The sequence below is a fragment of the Dermacentor andersoni genome, chromosome 4 (genome assembly GCF_023375885.2).
Source record: "Dermacentor andersoni chromosome 4, qqDerAnde1_hic_scaffold, whole genome shotgun sequence".
NCBI classification, from domain to species: domain Eukaryota; kingdom Metazoa; phylum Arthropoda; class Arachnida; order Ixodida; family Ixodidae; genus Dermacentor; species Dermacentor andersoni.
In genome coordinates, this window is record NC_092817.1 from 127,233,046 (window position 1) to 127,253,906 (window position 20,861).

At 44.1% G+C, this 20,861-nt stretch overlaps 1 protein-coding gene across 1 annotated transcript in view; it reads left to right on the forward strand.

Annotated features, from left to right (window-relative positions):
• The window catches only part of LOC126537621 (transmembrane 9 superfamily member 1-like), a 132,678-nt gene extending 112,048 nt beyond the window's left edge, over positions 1–20,630 (forward strand). Inside the window, exons 10-14 of the mRNA XM_050184775.2 lie at positions 1,357–1,449; positions 1,881–1,991; positions 8,896–9,058; positions 12,373–12,564; positions 16,408–20,630. Of these exons, the coding sequence (XP_050040732.1) occupies positions 1,357–1,449; positions 1,881–1,991; positions 8,896–9,058; positions 12,373–12,564; positions 16,408–16,609 (761 nt within the window). The 3' untranslated portion in view covers positions 16,610–20,630. The remainder of the gene's footprint in view (positions 1–1,356; positions 1,450–1,880; positions 1,992–8,895; positions 9,059–12,372; positions 12,565–16,407) is intronic.
• Positions 20,631–20,861: the final 231 nt, after the last annotated feature.

The following is a 20,861-nucleotide window of genomic DNA, read 5'->3' on the forward strand; positions in this document are numbered from 1 at the left end:
TACAGCAGAGCTCACCCAAGCCATTCTGCAATACAGCCAGACAAGCCACAGGAGGACAACTGCCTACCATCCGCAAACGAATGGTCTCGCGGAGCGCCTGAACAAGAGGCTCGCCGACATGCTAGCAATGTACGTCGACGTCGAGCACAAGACGTGGGACGCAGTTCTGCCGTATGTAACCTTCGCTTACAACACGGCGGCGCAAGAAACAACACAGATCACGCTAAGCAGGTTTACGGCAGGAACCCGATGACGACGCTCGACGCCATGCTGCCTGAATGGAGAGAATGGAGAGAATCCTGACGTCGCTACCTATCTCCAGCACGCCGAAGAAGCCAGACAGCTCGCCCGCCTACGGATCAAGAACCAACAGCGTACCGACAGCCGACACTACAACCTCCAACAACGCTTCGTTGAGTACCAGCCCGGCAACCGTGTTTGCGTTTGGACCCCGATACGGCGACGAGGACTGAGTGAGAAACTATTGCGATGCTATTTCGGACCCTATAGAAGGTCATTCGACATATTGGCGCACTGGACTATGAGGTCGTGCCAGACGGCATTTCGCATTCACAGCGGCGCCGCACACGATCTGAAGTGGTCCACGTGGTGCACCTTAAACCCTTTTACGGACGCTAACGAACTTCCTTATTTTGTTGTTTTCTTTGCTACGAGTGCTTTTCTTTATTACTTTCATTTGTTTGCAGCATCGGGTCAATGCTTTTTAAGAGGGGGGTATTGAAACGTGTACTTATCTTTATCGGGCAACCACGTTTCGCCGCCTAACAAATGTTATCGCACAGCGCGGGACGCGCCTGCATGTATCCGAAGTTTCTGGAAAGTTATCGATGCTTCTATACGCTGTCTGTTATCGCCAAATCTTGTGTTATCTGATTTCATCGCCTGACGTGAATGATGTAGAACTTTATGGAAGGCACGCGGGTCCCAACAATTAGTCTGGAACATTCGACGACTGCTATATAAATGCCGACGCGCTTAACTCGCTGATCAGATTTTCGACGATCACCGACTGTGTTCGCCGCTGTCGCTGTTCTTTGAGTATAGCCTGTTCTTGAGGGCACAAGTTCGCCCAATAAAATGCTAGTTTCGTCTTTCCCAGTTTGGCTGTTTTCTTTACCGTCTCTACCACATGACAATATGAAAGCAAAACACAAGCTACTTGCGTTCCCTAATCTGTAACTCTCAGTCGTTGCCTTCAACGACATGACAGCAACAGATTTCATCAACATGACCAACATTTGTAAAGCTTCTCTCACTGTTGGTATTTCCTTGTCACAATAGTCTAATGGTGCATCTGTTAGTGTAATGTTTTGAGGAGCTCCTCCTTTATTGCAGGCATAGCGGGCTTTGTGTCTTCCAAGATGTATCGTCAGATGGGGGGAACCAAGTGGGTCACAAACATCAACCTGGTCTCCTGCCTCTTCTTCAGTGAGTGCTATATTCTTTTTGTGCATTTCACTTATTTCATTTTGTTAAGTTCAGTAGCCGTAGGTTGCTACTGGACATTACACACCAGGGAGGAGAAAGTTTTGCAGCTCCATGTGTTGCAAATGTCAAGACAGTTATCACAGATGTCTCACAGGGTGTACTGGCAAGAACAAATAGAAGAGACCAGTGTAAGGTCTTAGTACAGGCACATTGTTCTCAAGCGATTACTTTCAGGTGATACGATCACTTTCGGAGGTTTTGCATGGCTAAGCACCAGGTGCATCAGCATATACGGCCAACAGCATGTCTGGTGTTGTGCCAAGCTTGCTATCTTTGCACGGTGCCAAAACACTGTCAGCTGTGTACTTCTGCTGTATTCAGTTCTTCTGTATCATCCTATTTATTTGCCTGTTCTCACTTTCTCTGAACAGTCCCTCTGTTTCTCGTGTGGAGCATCCAGAATTCAACTGCATGGGTCTACCACTCCACCCAGGCTCTGCCAGCGACGACCGTTGTGTTGCTCCTGTTAGTTTGGGTCTGCTGTAAGTATAATGTTGTGGTGGTACTCTGGGTTATGAGTATGGTAGAGCAACCAAAATTCGAGAGTTAAAGCATGACCAAAACACAGAAAGCATTGGTAAACTGCAATAGCATTCAAACGTCTCTTTGCTACAACTTCATGATGAAAAAAACAGTGTGAGACATGAGTCATCAAAGAGTGGACAAGACATGTTGCTTCCAAGCTGTCAGCCGGGCAGACATCTCCAGGTTATTAAAGTCAGCATCCATCCAACCATCCATTCTCCCACCATAAACAGCAGTAGATGGACAACAGCATTAGGTCATGAGGTCATGACTCAGCTCATTGCGAGGTAGGAGAAGTGATGCAGATATCAATGGATAATCATCAAATGATAGGATCTAATAATGTTATCACTTTACAGTCACTCAAGTGAAGCATCAGAACTTGTAAGTTTTTTCACCAGTTCAAACACATGCTCCACCTTTTTTTGCAAGGTTTGTTCTTCACACAAGGCCAGTACATTCCTCATGCAAGATGCCTCGTGCAGGCACTCTTTGCATCCTCAACGAAGGCTGATTGAGCCTCAACTGGACAAGCAAAATTAGCTAATCATAAAATTCAAGCAAAATCAGAAGACAGCTCAATTTAGAAAGTGCTGATTGTATAGAACTTGACCATACTATATGTCCTACCTACGCCGTACCCGTTGCAGCCTGCTCGTTTCAGCAAAACCTGAGACATTTGCATTGAAGAGTGTAGTGGTTGTTTTCAAAATATTTACTGTGCAAAGCACAAGTGTCGCTATCTGGCATGTTCGACAAAGAGGGCAAGAATGAGTTCCAGAAGCCACCACTAGCAAGTGGTAGCTCTAGAAATGGTGAATCAATCCTGAGTAGCGTTGGGTGCCTTGCTAGTCCTTTCTTTCTTTTTATGACTGTAATATATTAATTATTTTATTTGGGCGAATGACCATTTCATTTACTATTTCTGACTCGACGTAACAGTGCGAACGTTTGCACGAAACATGAGGCAAGTGAAAGGAGGAGAGAAAATGGGAAACTGTTCTGCCGCTTTGAATAGTTTGAGCCTTGTCAGTGCAATTAAACCTTGATATAACAAAGTCGATAAAATTGGCAATTTGCTTTGTTATATCGACATTTTGTTATATAGAAATTTGAACTTTTGTGCAAATGAGTACAGTCGCCTGTGGATTCTTTTTACACAGAAGGGGTCATAAATTTTCTGAATTATCTGGCATTTGGAAAAAAGAAAATTTTAATGAGAAAGAAACTATGTTTGTTGAATGAGATTTTGTGTTAAAAGGTGCTGTTTCATGCCGTGTTGACAATATCTTCACGTCGGCAGTAGAAAGCAAAGCCAGTCACTTTTCCCCATCCACTCTTCCCCCACCGCTGATAGTGTAGCCCACTGTGGGACAACTCTATCATGAAAAGCACCGGTAGCGAGAAACGGATGCTTAGTCTTCCTCTCACTTCATCATCATCATCATCATCATCATCATCATCAGCCTGGTTACGCCCACTGCAGGGCAAAGGCCTCTCCCATACTTCTCAAACAACCCCGGTCATGTATTAATTGTGGCCATGTTTTCCCTGCAAACTTCTTAATCTCATCCGCCCACCTAACCTTCTGCCGCCCCCCCGCTACGCTTCCCTTCCTTTGGAATCCAGTCCATAACCCTTAATGACCATCAGTTATCTTCCCTCCTCATTACATGTCCTGCCCATGCCCATTTCTTTTTCTTGATTTCAACTAAGATGTCATTAACTCGCATTTGTTCCCTCACCCAATCTGCTCTTTTCTTATCCCTTAACATTACACCCACACCCATCATTCTTCTGGCGCAGCATGGCCTTAGTTGCCTTTGTGCCATTAAACCCAAACTGACCAACCAACCAACCAACCATCATTCTTCTTTCCATAGCTCGTTGCGTCATCCTCAATTTAAGTAGAACCCTTTTCGTAAGCCTCCAGGTATCTGCCCCATACGCGAGTACTGGTAAGACACCGCTGTTACACACTTTTCTCTTGAAGGATAATGGCATCCTGCTGTTCATGATCTGAGAATGCCTGCCAAATGCACCCCAGCCCATTCTTATTCTTCTGATTATTACCGTCTAATGATCCGGATCCGCCATCACTACTTGCCCTAAGTAGATGTATTCCCTTACCACTTCCAGTGCCTCGCTACCTATTGTAAATTGCTGTTCTCTTCCGAGACTGTTAAACATTACTTTAGTTTTCTGCAGATTAATTTTTAGACCCACTCTTCTGCTTTGCCTCTCCAGGTCAGTGAGCATGCATTGCAATTGGTCCCCTGAGTTACTAAGCAAGGCAATATCATCAGTGAATCGCAAGTCACTAAGGTATTCTCCATTAACTTTTATCCCCAATTCTTCCCAATCCAGGTCTCTGAATACCTCCTGTAAACACGCTGTGAATAGCATTGGAGAGATTGTATCACCCTGCCCGATGCCTTTCTTTATTGGGATTTTGTTGCTTTCTTTATGGAGGACTACGGTGGCTGTGGAGCCGCTATAGATATCTTTCAGTATTTTACATACAGCTCATCTACACCCTGATTCCGTAGTGCCTCCATGTCTGCTGAGGTTTCGACAGAATCAAACGCTTTCTCGCAATCAATGAAAGCTATATATAAGGGTTGATTATATTCCGCACATTTCTCTATCACCTGATTGATAGTGTGAATATGGTCTATTGTTGAGTAGCCTTTACGGAATCCTGCCTGGTCCTTTGCTTGACAGAAGTCTAAGGTGTTCCTGATTCTATTTGCGATTACCTTAGTAAATAGTCTGTAGGGAACCGACAGTAAGCTGATCGGTCTATAATTCTTCAAGTCTTTGGCGTCCCCTTTCTTATGGATTAGGATTATCTTAGCGTGCTTCCAAGATTCCGGTATGCTCGAGGTCATGCGGCATTGCGTATACAGGGTGGCTAGTATCTCTAGAACAATCTGCCCTCCATCCTTCAACGAATCTGCTGTTACCTGATCCTCCCCAGCTGCCTTCCCCCTTTGCATAGCTCCCAAGGCTTTCTTTACTTCTTCCAGCGTTACCTGTGGGATTTCGAATTCCTCTAGACTATTCTCTCTTCCATTATCGTTGTGGGTGCTACTGGTACTGTATAAATCTCTATAGAACTCCTCAGCCACTTGAACTATCTCATCCATATTAGCAATGATATTGCCGGCTCTGTCTCTTAACGCATACATCTGATTCTTGCCAATTCCTAGTTTCTTCTTCACTGCTTTTAGGCTTCCTCCGTTCCTGAGAGCATGTTCAATTCTATCCATATTATACTTCCTTATGTCAGCTGTCTTACGCTTGTTGATTAACTTCGAGAGTTCTGCCAGTTCTATTCTAGCTGTAGGGTTAGAGGCTTTCATACATTGGCGTTTCCATGATAGCTTACTGGTATCCTGTCTAACGGAGTTACCACCGACTTCTATTGCACACTCCTTAATGATGCCGACAAGATTGTCGTTCATTGCTTCAACACTAAGGTCCTCTGCCTGAACAGCCAAATACCTGTTCTGTAGCTTGATCTGGAATTCCTCTATTTTCCCTCTTACTGCTAACTCATTGATCGGCTTCTTATGTAACAGTTTCTTCCGTTCGCTCCTCAAGTTTAGGTTAATTCAAGTTCTTACCATCCTATGGTCACTGCAGCGCACCTTGCCGAGCATGTCCACATCTTGTATGATGCCAGGATTAGCACAGAGTGTGAAGTCTATTTCATTTCTAGTCTCGCCGGTCGGGCTCCTCCACGTCCACTTTCGGCTATCCCGCTTGCGGAAGAAGATATTCTCACTCTCACTTCAATGTGTCTTCAAAACCCGAGATTACGCAACCTCCACTACTAAACATGCTGGAAGACAACTCACAGGATGCCAAGTCATCTTGGCACGCCCGCTCTTTGTACACATAGAAGATTACTTCTAAAACGGAGGACGTGGGCTATGCATGCGCTCAGCCATGGTGACAGCCATGCACACACGGTCGTACTAAAGAAAGAAGGCATGCACCAACCTGCCCCCCTCCTCCTCTCACGCATGCTACATGGCATTACCTTGAGCTTGCTTTCCTCCCCCATTTCCCCTTGCTCGTGCGGGAAGACGGTACTCATCGAGCCACCATACAGTGCACAGGGTGCGACAGGATCTTTTTTGTAGAAACTCGCAAAGGACCACACAGGAGGAGTGGTCGATGAACAAACATGGCATGTCTAATGGAAACACAGTGACGATGACAATGATGACTGTAGATGAGCGAGGAAGAAGTTTCCACATCCTCCCCACTCTGACATGAAAGGTTATATTCGTGCCCTTGGCAAAGAAACAGTCAGGTTGCACCATATAAAGATGATCGTGAAGTACCAGTAGGCCGGAGAATTTGAAAGAAACCTCACACTGGTGGCGTTGTTCACTGGTTTGCGTAAGTTCGCCTTGTGATCGGTATTTACCAGGACCTGTGCTCTGTCCTTGTTGTCTTACCGAATGCACATTGTGCTTTGCTTCGTAATGTCAATTCGGGTGCGCACGTAATGGTGTTAGATGATGTTGCTCAACGCTGAACATCAGAAGTTGGCGCTTAGTATTCTGTAGTCATTGCTTAATCTTCCTTGAAACAGTGTGAACCTCGTCAAGAGATGTGCAGCGTCAGCAAAGCACTTGAAAAAATGGACACCTCGTTCTGTCTTCGCACTGTTTTGATTTTACACAAGTAATACCCGGTCTCTGATGCATCGTTGTCCTAGCTTTACTGGATATCTGTGCCAGTAGTAGTCTTAATGGTTGGATGTTGGTTGTTTGGGTCTCGTAGGATTCTTTGACAGTTGGCCAGTTAGTTCTAACAACGGAGTACAGGGCAGTGGCCACACACTCTTCTGCATTGATTGCGCAGTGATGATATGCCTTCTGTGGTCAGCACCTGTACTGGCTGGAATTCATTTCGCTTTGGTTCATGCGTGTGCCTTCGTGGTCATCAATACAATGAGTATGCATTCCCTTGCCTGGATGGCACCGTGACTCTTCGGTGAAAAGTGTGTCTTCGCGGACTCCTGGACTGTTGATTAGAGACATTGTCAAACCATGCGTCACTATTTGAACCATTCGCATGTCCTGCACACTGTACAAAAGCTCTTTCGGTATCCCTGTGGCTAAAGAAGCTACTTCTAATTCATCCTTGTGCTTCCGATATGTCTCTGAAGTCAAAGATGATGACATCAGTTGATAGTTGTCTTCGGATCTGTCATCCATGCCGCTAACCATGTTACTACCAGTTTAGACACGACAATTTTGTCTTCAGTAGGTGCTTTCGTGTCATTGAAGATTTCTCTCTTTATGCCGTTCTTTCTTTTACCTTCTTAAATGCGGTCATGGCTTGTAGCTTCGGTCATACAATATTTTACCAGTTGTAACTTTTGCAACGCTTCAAGGCACAAGAGTAATAAGATCCCATTCTGCTTCCTGAGATCTGTGACACACCTTCACTGTTGACACTTTGTCTCATCTCAATAGCAAGTCTGATTTTAAACTTCAAGGTAACCAGTTTATCTCTGTAATCTACCTGAAGGGTATATTCTTCACATATTTCATCATCAGAAGTCAGTACTTTGATTGTTTCATCTAAGAAACAAAGCCTCTCTTGAAGCATTTCAAGCCAGCTGCTCCTGAGATGCAGTTGAAGCATTGTGGCTTCACAGAGAGCCGTGTCGATATCGTCGAAGATGAGGCTTACCATCGTTCTGATAAGTGCCCTGTCCATTGTCAGCTGGGCCTCCCTGCAGCAGGAGGCTCTCGTTGGATCTTCCGCTCTCCCTGACAAATCCATATGTGGGTCCTCCATCATGGATCCATTAGTCGGTCCTAGGGGCTGTTCAGTCATTGATTAATACAGAGCCAGGGTTCACGGTGCCATTTTGTAGAAACCCTTGAAGGACCACACAGGAAGAGCGGTCAGTGAACACGGCGCCTTTAATGGAACAATAGTGACAATGACAGTGATGATAGCAGGTGTGCGTGGAAGAATTTTCTATAATCTTATTGCACTTCGACTTTATAGAGAACATGACTCTACTCAGTTTTGGCGGTCGCTCTTGGGCGTGCAGTGCCTGATTCGAGAGGTTTTTGCAAGTAGCCACTTGTAATTTAACAATTTGACTACCTGCATCCATGGAAATTTCCATTTATTTTCTTGGTATTCCTTCGCAGTTGCCGTGAAATTTTGTTGTATTGAAATTGTGTATAAAAGCACATTATATTGAAGTTCTAAATACGTAGTGTTCTAAGGAAAAGTAGTTTTAAAAAGTTAAATACTTTGTCATATTGAGAATTTAGTTACATTGAGGTTAACTGGTATACGATACACAGAAATTACTATGTCACTATTGCATCTAGGGGAAGAAAAAGGCTGACCCTGTATTCACAAATCACTTACATAAGTGCCATCAGCGATTTGCTTCTGGCGATTGTGTCATCATCAATATGATTGGTACCACAAGTGGCCAACACCAAATGCCAGCCAATTGGGAAAGACTTTTGCATAAGAGAAGCACTCCAACTGCATACAGCGTTAGGTTGCACATCCACTGTGGGCCTGGGAGACATTCTGACACACAGGCGTTGCTGGGTACCTACAGATAAAATAGGTGCAGTCTCACTCCTTGGTCTGGTGTTCAGCCATCCTCAATGCTTATGAAGGGCTCCTACATGTTGGGAAATTGCTCGCATGGGTGCTCGGTGGCCTAGTGGTAGAGCATCCACCTTGTCTGCAGGAAGTGCTGGGCTCTGATCTCTATGCATATTCTGTTGCTCTGTGGCCAAGCTACCGTGACAGCTGTTGAGAAAATCACGTGCAGATTATTCTTACATGGTGATGTAGGCGGCTACCCGCTGACCCTGATGGGTGGCATCCTGGGCAAGAACTGTGCGGGCCCCTTTGAGGCCCCCTGCCGAGCCAAGCTGATTGCACGGGGGGTGCCGCCCGTGCCGTGGTACCACTCGCTGCCCATCCATTGCTTTGTGGGTGGCTTCCTGCCCTTCAGGTAAGCCAGTGGCCGAGTCCGTTGTTCTGGTTCTCTTCTTGGTCGTTCTGCTTCCCGAGTCTGTGTTACATATTTGGCACTATGTTGCCCAGTGTTGTCACTGTAGCTTAAAGGGGCCACGACACGGTCCTCAAACTATTCCCAGTGTATTTTTGTAATTGAGAGTAGAGGGTCCAATATGGTGATACACACAAAGGAAACTGGGCTCTTAGAACACATTTTAGCAGCAAATTTCAGTTTTGAAATCACTGCCTTTAGGCCCCTCGCACAACAGGCACGTATTGCACGACGTCGGGAACTGTGGGGCTACCGCGATGTCGACTGCTTCGAAACAGAAACCACGTCAGACATCTTGCTTTGCAAGCTCTGGCACGCAACGGCACAGCAAGGGCATCGCTGTTGCATTGTACCCGCAGTTCTTTTTCACTTGTGGGATAAAAGCAGCACAAAACAGAGAAAGCCTGCAGAAACTATCTCTGCCTAATTGCCAAGATGCACATGCAAAAACAAGCAAAAAAATAACGGAGGGTGACCATGATCTATATCCTGCTTTTACGATCACTTCTGGAGCTTTCAGTACCCAAAAGTATAGCCTCCGAGAGTGGCTTCCGTTGTCCTGAGGGAGCCATAGCTGGAAGTGCGAGTCATTTCGCCACCATTTAGTGCTGCCAAATTACTAATAAATTCAAGTACAAATTTTCTGCCACACAGAATGCAGTCATATTTTGCCACCTTGCTGTGGGATGCATGCCGTTTATTATGCAATCCGTAATTCAATCATGGCAATTGGGTGTCGTGGCCCGTGTGAAGGGACACCAGAAACTAACACTGAATAAATCTTGTTTGCTCAGGTTTCGCTTATAGAAGGCTCACAATGCCTCTTTTTTTTTATGCCAGGGGATGACAACGGGAAGTGTTTCAGAAGTCAAAAAACACTTTATGCAATGCCAAAATGCTTACTCACTTCGATCCCTCACTGCTGCTGCGCTTGGAGTGCAATGCGTCATCAAGTTGCAGAGAAAATGGCAATTAAAGGGGTCATGCGGTTCTTCTTCAACCTTAAAGCACCCATTATGAGTAGGATTCCTCATATAAGCATAAGCTTATACGAAGGATAAGTATAAGCTTGAGCCCAAGGAAGCTTCTGGTGGAGGTATTCTGTAAGCGTCCACCTAGTGGAAATGTCCATTTTGTCTGCTGCTGAAGTTCTGATTGGCTGGGCTGGGGTACGCATCAGAAGGAGACAGGTGCTTTCAGCCAATCATGTCCACTATGTGGACACTTACAGAATAGCCCCCCCCTGGAGAGAGCCTCTGTCCGCAAGACCTCGATGGTGTGATCTTTCAGTGCCTTGGTAAGGTGTCCGTCTGAGTCAGCCGCTGAGCCATGTTAGTGGAAGAGGTCGGGGATAGCAGGGCAGTAGTCGCAGGTTGGGCATCAGTGCCAGAGAACATGTGAGGAATTGTAGGGCCCATTACTCAATTCAGTCAGAGGTTCATCAGCAGATGCGCCGGAAAGGTGAAGCATGTGAAAAAGGAAGGCGTCTCTGTGCGCCTGGCAGCAGAGGATGTCATTGCAGTGATGGAGGAATAGATGTGGTGGAAGGAAGACCTGCTGCGCAAGCCAATAGGGCTCAAGGAAAAATGCTGTACAGCATGGGATATCCCATGTTGGAAGCTTACACTTTGCCGGCCATCTCACAGTTCATGCTCCGCTGGGTGTAGTGTTTCATTTTGAGATCACTAAAGGGAAATATGGTGCTTTAGTCTTTCAGCCATTCTGGAAATTATGCTTAGGCTAGTAATCATGGATTTTTGTACAGTTTGGCATGGCTTTGTTGCGAGCATATATCGTAGCTTCCTTTATTGTAGTTTCTGTCTCAGTTGCATCTTATATTAACTGCACATCATATTTTTAGAATACTTAATATGTATTTTATAATATAAATAACATATTTTGTCTGTGTACAAATAAATTGATATTTTCAAGTATATGCATCACTGAATCTAAGTGATGTTAGCTAGCTAACAGTCCTCGTGCATGCTTAGTCTTTATGTATTCTAAACATATATTCTCTCTATAGTGCTCTGGAAATCATTCAATGCTAGAAATGTTAGGGTAAATGAGAACATTTATTGCCGTACAATATATTACCAATCAAAGATGAGCTTTATGAAGTTTCACGCAAATGTGCAGGATCTCTCGAAGCTGGAAGGACAAGGTTTAGGCAAGTCAATATAGCGCCAGTCATTACCATGCTTGCTGAACAACCTTGCTGTTTGGTGCAGTTGCCTGCTTTGAGTCGTGTGATGTTGACTAAAATTTCACGCAGGCTATCCCAATCTTCGGCCTGTTTTTAGAAGTGCCATGTTACCATACAACACTGTTCTATGTCAGGGAACACCATTTTATGCTGATGAGATGTCCAGGAGAGGAGGGCATTACCTGATGAGAGCACCATTCTGGGCAAGTTGGTAATCCATTGCTTAAATGATATTGCGCAACATAAAAACGGCACGGACGTGAAAGAAGACGACACACCAAGCGCTTGGTGTGTCGTCTTCTTTCATGTCCATGTCGTTTTTATGTCGCGCAATATCATTTAAGCATTACCTGACTCACAAAAGGAGCATCTGTGGTTGAGTCATAGCTGCCACTAGTACTAATATTTTTGTGATTTGCTGTCAATGTATATTCAGGTGCGAGAAATTCAAAACTAAATAGGATGCCTTGTTGCATTTTCCAATTCAGCTTCATTTGTAACAGTGGCTTGGTTAGGCCCCAAAAGGTACAGAATATCACAAGAAAGTAAACACCAGTCCCAGTGGACCATTGCTGGTAACAGTCAACAGCATTCCCAAATGTGCAGCGTATTGCGAGAAAGTAAACATCAGTTGGCCATTCTTTGTAATCTTGTCTGGTCTTCATTTTCTTGCAAGAGGCTGTGCGTTTCTGAGCGCACCATGCTTATAAACCTGCCACAGAGTGATTGCATGTTGCACTGCCGTGTAATTAGTGTAACATGGCCTGAACTTGAGCTTGTTGGTATGGCTTCACTATGAGAAAACAGCGTGAAAACAGCACGCAAAAAAAATGAGACAAGAAAGAGAGACGGGACAGCTCCTGTCCCGTCTTTCTTTCAGCCATTCATACCACATACCACGTGGTATGAATTCATGCCACGTTCGTAAGACAGATTCATACCATTCATACCACGTTCATAAGACAGATTAATGAAAAGGATTGGTGAACACTGGCGGCCTGCTTTTCTTCAGGAGTCTAAGCACCTGCTGCTCCCCTCACTTTGCATGCAGTGCCATCTCGGTGGAGCTGTACTACATCTTCTCGACCGTGTGGGGCCGGGAGCAGTACACGCTTTACGGCATCCTCTTGGTGGTGGCACTGATCCTCTTCAGCGTGACGGCCAGCATAGCAGTGGTGCTCACCTACTTCCAGCTATCCTCCGAGGACTACCACTGGTGGTGGAAGGCCGTCTGTACCGGCGGGTCAGTACACTGCCGCTTTTCTCCAAGCATTCCTCAACTCAGAACAGCGTACACAAGGGCACTAGCACACTTTAAAGGGGCCCTGAAACACTTTTTTTTTTAAACTAATCATAGAAATTACATAGAAATTCATAGAAGTACATCGTCCCACAGACCTCATGCTGCAGAAATACTTCTATTCCTTCAACTATAAGTGGAGTGATAGCATCGATAACCGGCTCTCTCTCTTTTCATCTTCACTGGCGCTCTGGAAGCTACACAGCAGAGAAAACAAGAGGGCAAAGCCCCAGCCAGAAGTTGAGTGTCACGGCGGCGAAAGGGTTTGGCGCAGCACGCCGTGACGACCGCAGTAGACCATGCTACACAGCGCTCCGCTGCCATCTTTGCAGCAGCGGGCAATTATGTATTACTGAGAATGTTCTCGCAATCGCAAAATAAGCCAATACCGTTGACGGGCCAACTGCTTTCAATGACAATATTGCAGATGCGAGCACAAGAGATATTTCAGTGCTTTTGACACGAGATTGTGCATTCCTTGCTGCATGCAGTGCAGTAATGCTTGGCTCACACGTTCACAGGAGCCTCGTTAACCGATCAGCACCATTTTTTTTTTATTATGTTCAAAAAGTGTTTAAGGCCCCTTTAAAGAAAAGCACGCAGCTCTGACTTGTGGCTGAGAGATTTGCTGACACTGCTCAGGGTGTCAACACCAATACAGTCGAACCCTCGAAAGCAACAAATGTGGTACAGACAAAATGCAGAATGACAATGTAAAGACAGTTTGCTGGGCTTACCACATTGCAACAACTAACACTTAAACAGGAAGCCATAAATGTTAAATATGGATCAGTAACACCATAATAACACTATAACAGCTTTCATACAAAAACAACACAAAAGTGGGGAGGAAAATAAAAGAAACAAGATGAAAGATTACACTCAGGGTGGGCCAGTGAGCACGTCAGCTTTGTTGTGTACATTCAGATTGTTTTTCAGGTGCACATTTAGGACATGATGCCATGCACATGACTAAGGTATCCGTGTTGTTCGTCACAATAAAGTAAAGCAAAGGTGTACTTATGTACAGCAATACAGTTGATGCTCGTTAGAAGGGATTGTAATAATCCAGCGAGAAAGGAGCGTTATATCTGAAGTCTGTTCTACCCAAAATTATGGCTGTAGTGTGTTGCAAAATGGTGGAACTTCGCGTATACCACTGGTTAAACTGAAGGCTATAAATATAATTCTGTAAGCACCGAAATTAAAATGAATGATACATAAATGGGTTTATGCGGTACTTGTACAACTACATGGCATGGCACCGTGCTGTCTGCCGTTTTCTGGGCGCCGGTTGCCGAAATATGGCAATTTCCCACTCTAGAGCATATAAACACCTGCACAGCACTAGAGTAGCAAGGACCCTGCCAGCCAGTTCCCCACCACGGCAGTCACCTGGTCTGAGTAAGTCGCCGCTGCCACCAACAGTGGCACGAATATCACCTACAGTTTGGTTTTCACGCAATACAGTGGCTGGTAGAATAAACCGATGTTCTAATTTAAAGTTTCGCGGCAAGCAATGACCGCTGTCTAATATGTAGCCCGAACGAGAGCTGCAATCCGGGGCAAGCTAAACTCTAAGCCTGCATCTGGCTGCTGTTGCACTGCACGCAGGATGACTCTAGCGCATTATGCGCTTCACAGTCAGGGACGCCACTAGCAATCTATCCTCCTTTTTTGTGTGGATTGGCACAATCAGAAATGAAGCATTCTCAAAACAATGCATTGTGCGGTCGTTGGTGGTTGTTTTTGAAGCAGTGTATGCTATGGTATCATGTAGTGAATTAGCCCTAGCGGCCCTTTCAGCAGCGTTGAACCGCTTGTTGCGTGGTTGTCCCAAGAGACTCTGTTAGCTGGTGGGGCGTTATGCGGGGCACGCCATTTCAGGAAACTTGGCCACTAGTGTGTTCATTGCTTTAACTTTTTCGTTACTGATGGAAATGTGCTCACTTTCGGTGCTTTTATGCATTCACATTTTATTTCAAGACATAGTAGTAGCAACGTATGCTGCAGTACATAAAATACTAGCCTGATCGCTGGTGTTTTGCATGGATATATAGCAGTAATGATTGCTGAGACACTTTGAGAATTCTTATGTGAAACTTCAGAGAAGCACCTCAAGGAACACGAATGAAAGTAATAATTTGCGAATTCTGAGAGTAAAAAAGTACTGAGAGCAAAAAAAAGAATTAAAATATATATAATATGCACCTGGATTCTAGTTCCCAACTTTTTTAAGTCAGATCATGCAAAAAAGAAATTAATATGAAATTTTTTTGCCGTCAATATCAGCCATAGTTATGTTCATGCTATGCGGGAAAGCAGTAGCTTTGCTGATGTGAGGACGATTAAGTTCCTATTCATTCGTGTTAAACAGTGCCAAAAAACACAGACAAGGAAGAGCACAGTACCAGCACTGTTTAACCAGTGCTCTTCCTTCTCCATGTGTTTTTTGGCGCTGTTTAAAATGAATTATCCATACAAACTAGCTCGCACCCAAACCCTTCTTGAGTTCCTGCTGTACAGAGAGCATTTGCTTTTACTCATTGCAGTGGGCACCTGGTTTGTTTTTTACTGCATTCTTTAGGATTGCAAAGCAATGTTTCTCAGGTCAGGGATCATGCATAAACCTCGTCCATACTTGATTACTGGGTTTGGTATGCTTTTCTGTGCAAGCAAGGTGGTCTAGGGTGCATTAAACTGACGCTGGAGCCTCCACGTGTTTTGTTCAATTCCTGTACAGTGCTGTACAGTAATGTGGAGTGTTGCACAATATTGTACAACAGTGGTTCGTGGCACTTGCACCAGCGATGTTCAATATATAAGAGATTAGACAGCTAGTCAGGTTTCGGTCGATGGTCAGTCTGAAATCGACTGTGTGCTCTTGTGTGAACGAAAACCATACAGGATTGGAAGGATTGCTTGTAATAATTTGTACATACGCTGTCAAAGAACTGATGGATAAAAGCAACCCACAGCGGTGAAATTAAAGTTGCACTTAATATTAGTCTAACACAATTATCAAAATAACACACACTCATGAGCGACTACCATTGTTTGATACATTGTTAAACTGGCTTATACGTTGGATTAGAAAATTGACAGCCCAAGAAGAAGCTTCTGTTTCTTCACTGGCTGCTGTCATTTAAAAATTGTGTTGCCGAGTCAACCAAAGCGCAAACTTTGCATTGTTATATTGAAGGAAGTGCTAGGAGCACTGGAGGCTAGTTTCAACGATACACCCAGTTGCAGTTTTGTTTTTCTAGACTCCCTAATCTGCCAAAAATTGTCCAGTCCAACAAATCGTTCAGTCATTTCAGATGATACATGATGTTGCTGCTAGAAGAGTTTCTATGAAAATTTTTAACAATGCACAGAAAAACTGTCGGTCAAATTGATTAATTTCTATAGGCGTGGTCAGAAAAGAGATCAGAAAAAGTTCATTTTTGCACATTCCGCAAGTGGCTGGAAATAGCTGCGCGCAGCGAATGCACTGCCGCAACGCTACAGCAAAGTACTTTGTATTTGCGCCATCTAGATGTAATTTGCCCCGAAATTGTGTATTGTAACCAATAATTTGTTACAGGTGGGTCCGTTAAAATTGAAATTTATTACATGAATAATATAGGCGAACCAAACTAAGTGAGAATGATCATTTGTTATATCCGAAAGTATGTTGTATGTGGATCTGTTGTAACGGGCGTAGACTGTATATTCTCTCCTTTCAGCCTTTGTAACCAACTTTGTAAAACTTTGAAAGTGAGCCAGCTAAATCTTCTGTTGCAGAGCCACGGGTGCATTCGTGTTCTTCTACGCCGTGTTCTTCTACTTCTTCCGGTCCAATATGGGTGGAATCCTGCAGGCTGTTGAGTTCTTCGGCTACAGCATCCTGACGGCATACGTGTTCTTCCTGTCCCTGGGCACCGTGAGCTTTTTCTCAGCATACAGGTTTGTGCGCTACCTGTACAGCACCATCAAGACGGACTGAGTGGCCGCTGCCATGAACAACGCCCCTGCTGTTGCTGCTCCTGCGGCTGCCACCATTGCGACCAGCATCTCATCTGCTGCCGACTCATTTGCTTTTGGGCTGTGTAGCATTGTGCACGGTCGTTGCTGTCGTTTTGTATTGCTAGCGTTGTGTTTCTTGTGATTGGGGCAGTGAGCTCGACTGTTGCATCTCTTTCGAAGCTGCAGTTTGCTACTGAAGCCTTTGTTGCCGGTGTCTAAATTTCTTCCTTTATTTTTTGTTTCTCTCTCTCTCTCTCTTAAGAATGAGTAGGTCTCTCTGCATTTTCTACAAGTGAGGATGTGGAATGCAAAAGAGAAAATTGGAAAGAAAAACTGTACATATTTAATCTTGACGTTCTTTGTTGATGCATTGGTGAGCAGTTTGTTGTGTTCCAGTGGATTGAAATTGATGGAAAAAAGGTGTTCTTGCATTTTTTGGATAGGGTTGAAACTTTTTGTTTGTCAGAATCCCTGCTGTTGTGGTGTGTGTTGCTCTTTCAAGCACTTTTTCTAGTACGGTTTCTCCATCCGCACGGTGCTGTCTGTTTTGGGAAATTAGTGATCGTGACATTGCTGTGCAAAGCTTGGCTTAGTGGCAACAGAGTGGCTGTGCAATGCATGACCACAGTGTAATTTTTTTGAAGACGTGCTATAGTTTCAGCCAGAGTCTGCACCGTGTAGCCCAACATATATTGATACGGCAGCTCGCAAAGTCTTTCCGTCAGCGTGATGCATCAGAAGCTTGCACAAAGTGGCCTTGCTAGTCCCTTTTCTATTTATGATTGCAAGGCCTAAGCCAGAAGTCAGAAAGTACTAACTCGGTCGTTGTCGAAACAGTTGTGTGAGCCGCAACTATATCTGAAAATCAGTTTTTACACAACGGTGTACATTATCAACTCTAGTGCACAAGTTTAATCTGCCAGGCTTTCTTCATGTGTCATCATGCGCTGTTGGATTTTCAGTGTAAATTTTGATTCCATGCTGGCCTCAGAGAGGCAACAGGCTTACTGATGCAGGATGCAGAAACTCCCTGCTTACAGAGCCGGATGATGACGTTTGTTAATATATAGCTAATATTTGAGAACAATGTTCCTGTCAGGATAAAATTGAGCCAATACTTGAAACAATTCGCAATGCGAGTGTACATGAGGAAGTGACAGAGAACAAAGCTATAGAACATTGCACCTTTTGTTACTGAAGCTTTGATGTGCACTTTCTTACTACTTAAGCCCAAAAGTTTTTAAAAAATGTACATGTTGATAGCTGGAATGCCGCCAGCAGTTTCACTGTCTTCTGCATACTTTGTGGCAGGCAGACTGAAAGTGTACCTGGCTTTAGGCCGTAATTTGGAATGCAGATTGACTTGCATTACATTTCGTTCAGCAGCTTTCTTCGTGTTTAGTCTCTGAATACATTGTTCACCTTTAGCGCTGTTGCTGTGATCACGTAGCACCTATCTGAAGCACCTCCAGAGAGCAGAGAATAACTTCCAACGCTCTTGGCACTTGTGCACCTTATTGTACCTGTTGTTTTCTTACCTGACAACTACTTTTGCGTGTTTCAGTGCAATGTTACATAGGGAGACTGTATTTGAAAATCCTAAAACTGCTCTCTGTTATGGGAGCACGAATGCAGCTTTTTTGCACACAAGATGAGGACAAAGAAGAGGCTAAGACACACGAACGTACCGCGCTCGTGTGTCTTAGCCTCTTCTTTGTCCTCGTCTTGTGTGAAAAAAGCTGCATTCATGTTCTACCAACCTGCCCAAACAGTCACCTTAGTTATGGGAGAGCGCAGAGTTTAAGATTGGCTACACATAGGAGCCGCGAAAGTTGCAATGCTTATGGACTTATGTAGTGGTCACAATTCTTTTGCAAGATATTAGGCTGCCCCAAATGCACATGTACTGGTGAGATCTCAGCTGTTGACTGATGTGATGGAAAGAAATAATAATAAAGTTGTTGGTTAGCATGAAGTCAGTTTGCAGGTTTGTAGTACCAGACGAGCCTTCTTCCCTACCATTTTATGTGTGAGAAATTTTCACAAGGAAGTTGAAAGCCCATGACATTTTCAGTGTTTTCGATACTGCACTCGCACCTTTTTTTTTTTATTAAATACTAGATTCTTGCTTTTACTTGCTATAGCACCTTCAGTCCTGGCCAAGGTCTTTTAAAGGGCTCAAATAGAATTTAATCTCTAAAGGAGGTTTTTGGCGTCAGACAGGAACGCACAGAAAGCTTTTGTTTCTTGAAATATCTCAGCCTTTCACGAGAAACCTTCATTTGTACTGCCAGCTGGTCTGGCAGCCAAGAGCACAGTGACGTAGCATTTTGCTTTTGACGTTGCAACTTTGTTTTCGTGATGTGGGGCTGCACTGCCATAACAGTTCCTGGTCAGAACTAGAGCTATTTGTTCGTTTTTAGCTTTCACAATAATTTATATTCTGAAGCACATGGCTTACTGTTACTGTACCACAACCGTAGTTACTTTTGTTACCACTTGGCTGTGTCATGTGCTCCTCTGTTTGACGTAGCGTACTCACACGTCTGTTGTTTTTAGTGCACTAGTGCCTAACCGTAGTACCATTTCTCGTGTCCACACGGGAATATTGGTGCACACACAGTTGGTCTCACTTGCATGTTTCACACAGCTTGGAGGCATTTATTCGTGTTGTTAGTAGGTTCCTGTCCTTATCGGGTGATGAAGTACAGACTTTCAAAAGTCCACCTGTCGCTGCATGTATATTGCAATAGCCAGTGTTTCTGCTAGGTCTCGCTGGTGGGTCTCATGTGGCAATCCTGGTAATCCAAAGGCTTGAAGGATGACAAAGAGCTTCATCACTGTCCAGGTCATTGAACTACAGAAAGTGCAACCGTGGCTGCATTGCACAGGCAATGCAGTCAATGCAATCGATTCCCAATTTTATACTGTGTGGCCTTCCTATACCCTTGACAAAGTACACATGTCACATCCGAATGGCAACAGTGAACTTGGCTATGGATCTCTGTAAAGCAATCATCTGGCTCCAAAATGCATGCAGTTTGTGTTCCTGGCAAGCTTTTGCACGGATCGTCTAGGCAGGATTCGTGAACATATATGTTGTTGCCGCACCAACCAGAACAGTCTGCATTCGTGGTCGTCTCATTCTTTAGAACCCCTTACACTGTAGTATTTAGCGTAAGGCTTTTCTGAAATTATGTTGCGCATTTAGATTTGCTAGAATAATCTTTGGCATTTATGACTTAGAGAAAGGAGATGAAAGATATATTAGAACCATACAATTGGTCAACTCATTCTCCCGACACGTAACTGCAAGTGACTTGTTTTCCTTGGTGGCCACTCCCTCAGAAATTAATCACCCTCCCTTAAATGTAGTATTTAATTATTTAATAAAACTTGTGCCCTTTGTACATATCAGTAAGTTGATGGCACATTAGTTGACAATGCCTAGCAGTTATGTGGACTTCTGCGGATTATCCGTATGGAGTAGCACAAACATTACATTGCAGGCAACACATATTGGGGCCTACCAATTCGATTGGGACATTTCAAAGTGAACAGGTTCGGTTTATTTTGCTGTAGTCTGAAACTCATTCCCATAATTCACTAACATGCATATGGGTTAAGTCACTGGTGCTTCAAAGTTTATCACCTGGGCACACTTTAAAGCTAGTCACGTTGTGTCTAGATCAAGTAGAATAATCAGATTGTGGTAGTCTGTGCATGTCATGCACACATGCGTTAGGTGTCTGTGTGATCTTCAGGTATTTCTGTGCAGTTGTGTTCAATTGTGCAATTGTTTTTCTACTTGTTGGGTACGGAAGAATATGTGCTTACATAGGAATGTTTGCAGTGTGAAGCATGTTAACTAATAAAACTGAAGAAAACCTTTATTTCTTTAACTGTTTCTTCGCACCACGCCCTGTGGTTTTATGTACTGATTGACGCATGTTTATTTATTGTACGTTGAGTGGTAATAAAGTATGTTTTTGTTTGTACAAGCTGTATGACATTATCTCTTAGCACAGTGCAAGGAAAATGTGCGTATTGCGTTTTTCATTCTACGCTGTTGGGAATAATGTTTTGTGTAGATCCCTCAATGGAGCCTTTGTGCACTTAACGCATTCACTATACAGCATGTTTTGAAGTCCCCATCCTTGTGCGTGATGATATATTGATAGGCAAGTGCTCCTTGGAAACTTACAACACGAGGTACAGAGGAATGGCGTCGC